The following is a 2672-nucleotide window of genomic DNA, read 5'->3' as shown; positions in this document are numbered from 1 at the left end:
GGCCAGCTACTCTATTGGTTATTTTGGTTAAAACAGGGCTGATTTCCGGGGAGCTCCACTAGTGAATTTTGCAAGGGAATAAGGTAGCATGTTTTTACGGGGCATGAGTTACTGGGGATTGCGTAGGTCCACACCGTTTTATTTACTTATATAAGAGAAAATGAAGAGCCTTTCATTCCTCAAGACACTGCTTACACGAACCAACAATCCCTCAATCTACAAAGCCATCCACTGCGCTGCACGCTGAAAAAACAACAAAGAGAAACTACAATGGCTTTTGGCGTCACCCAACCTGAATTTTCCGAAGGCTGCGCCGTAGTCTTCGGCGGCTCGGGCGGCCTCGGCCGCGCTAGCGCTGGCCTGATGGCGGAGCGCGGTTCCAACATTGTCGTTACCTACCGGTCGCGCTCCGCTGAAGCTGAGTCTCTGGTGGAGGAGGTGCGCAAGCTCGGGCGTAAAGCGAGCGCAATAGCCTGCGACGTCACTGATCGTAAGGCGGTTGAGGCCGTCTTTAAGCATGCTGTGGAAACATATAAGCGCGTGCATACGGTAGTGTCTGCCGGCGGGCTTGTATTTGATACGGGCCCACTGGCGGAATTTAAGGAGGAGTCTTTCCGCGGAGTTATTGAAACTGATGTCTATGGCTTCTATAACATTGCGCAGGTCGGCGTGCCGATACTGCGTGAGGGCAAGGGCGGCTCGTTCGTGGCGCTGGTTACTAGCGCGGTGAATCGCACTGTGCCGTGCGATGCGCTTTCAGCGACACCCAAGGCGGCGGTAACAATGATGGTGCGCCAGCTCGCCCACGAAGAGGCTGCTTACGGTATCCGCGCCAATGCAGTGGGACCTGGCGTTATTAACGCGGGTATGGTGCTGCCAATGATGGAAACGCCGACACGGGCGCTGCTGGAGGGCGCCACTGAGGTGACGCCGCTTAAGCGCTGGGGCGAGGCTGCGGAAATTGCTGAGGCAGTTGCGTTTCTGGCCTCATCGAAGGCGTCCTTCATCACTGGCCAGATCTTGATGGTGGACGGTGGCCTTGCTGCATAATTCAGACGGAACCGGCGCGAATAACACTTTAACGAGAGGCTTGCCAAAGCATAAATTCAGTCTATAACAAGGGGGAAAAAACGATCAAATTGTGATGAGTCAGACCTACTTAGCAGCTCAGCCATTATATGTAGCTGTACTACATGTATATATAGACCTGCTCAGCTTGTACACAGCTAAGCTAGACTTGTTTCTTTAGTTCTGAATCTACTAATACAGTAAACTTTGGTTATAACAAACCCATAAGAAACAGTGGTGCTGTTATCGCTCCAGCGAAAAAGAAACAAGGGCGTATTGATACAGGCAATATGCATCTAAAATCTTACAAACCACAAATTTTATTAAAAAGAGGCTATAATTCCATATCAATACAATATCTTAATATAAATTTAAGTATTACAAGCCAACATCTAATAGTTACAATAAAAGGTATATACTACAGATCGAGTGCAACTAACTGACTAATAAAAGGAAACTTAACATAGCCCGACCTTCGACTATCGTCAACCTTGGCTAAAAGTTAATATAAGCTGACTGTTGACTATTGTTAACCTACAACTGGCAGGCAAATATATAATTTACAGATATTGCATCCGCCGATTTTACAGCACTGACTGATTGCTGTATCATTCAGCGTGCTATAAGAGATGATTCACAGATTAGCACAAGCTACTAATACGTCACGAGAGAAAGATCTAATAACTGAATTACTGTATAATAGGCTCTGATTATTATTATCTCAAAAATGGATCGAGATCCAGTCTTGATAAGTATGAATCTTAGTAATAAATACAAAGAATCTTTAAAAGAGATATTTGGCAGAGGTGAAGAGCTTAACAGTTCAATCTCTTGCGCTCACCGTGCGATAAAGATACGTATGGAAAATATAGACATCGTCTCTATCTAAGCATTAACATGATAGACTTTGTATTTGTCAACTTGTAGAGCTAATGTAATTAAGCTTTAGGCAAAAATGAACGAACGAATTTGGTTATTCTTTTTGGACGGATCTCCTTTGTACGATCCAGGCTTAAGATTATCAAAAGCCACTCGTACTCCTTCGATCCCTTTGCGGCGTCTCATATTGACCTTTGGGTCTTCGCTCATAGCAGGTAATCCTAGCATGGTCTCCTTTCTCCTCGGTATGTCCCCTTTTCCTAGAGCATCGTCTGGTGCGGTGGTGATGTTGAGTTCTGGGAGTAGCTTCTTTCAAACGTAAGAAGTATAATAGCAAGTTGTTATTATTATTGAAAGGTCTTAAGTTATATAGTCAAGAAGTCGGAAGGCAGGGCCTCTTATATATGTAAAATCTATGTGACCCACGTAGCCAGGTCGGATTAGTGTTTCCTTGTTCAACAGCTTCTCCAAAAATGTAAGAGTCACGGCAAATCCAAAGCAGTAGCGACTTGGGCATTGGTGTACACCAAGAAAGTCAGAGACATTTATGTGCTTAATTAACTCCCTATCTACCGATTCACCATTCTGGAGGAAACGGCGGGGCTGAAATGCGCCAGCATGTTCTCTCCATATATTCTTATCAAAATTATGCAAGTGGATCGCAGTCATGATGACGAATCCATTTTCAAGCCGATATTTGCCATCATAGAGACTATCCTTACGCA

The 2672-nt window shown here is 45.0% G+C and overlaps 1 protein-coding gene across 1 annotated transcript; it reads left to right on the top strand.

The window, feature by feature from the left end:
* The first annotated feature begins 201 nt into the window (after window positions 1-201).
* Window positions 202-1289, top strand: GGI43DRAFT_419312 (SDR family NAD(P)-dependent oxidoreductase). Its single transcript, XM_083207658.1, has one exon. The coding sequence runs from the start codon at window positions 271-273 to the stop codon at window positions 1048-1050; it is 780 nt and encodes a 259-aa protein (XP_083055040.1). The 5' UTR covers window positions 202-270; the 3' UTR covers window positions 1051-1289.
* Window positions 1290-2672: the final 1383 nt, after the last annotated feature.

The sequence above is a fragment of the Trichoderma evansii genome, assembly GCF_050947405.1.
Source record: "Trichoderma evansii strain SZMC 28006 chromosome Unknown GGI43scaffold_49, whole genome shotgun sequence".
Classification (NCBI taxonomy): domain Eukaryota; kingdom Fungi; phylum Ascomycota; class Sordariomycetes; order Hypocreales; family Hypocreaceae; genus Trichoderma; species Trichoderma evansii.
This window is presented reverse-complemented; position numbering and strand designations above follow the sequence as displayed.

Excerpts from the sequence above, each read along its gene's own strand:
- GGI43DRAFT_419312 (XM_083207658.1), top strand. The coding sequence starts at position 271 with ATGGCTTTTGGCGTCACCCAACCTGAATTTTCCGAAGGCTGCGCCGTA.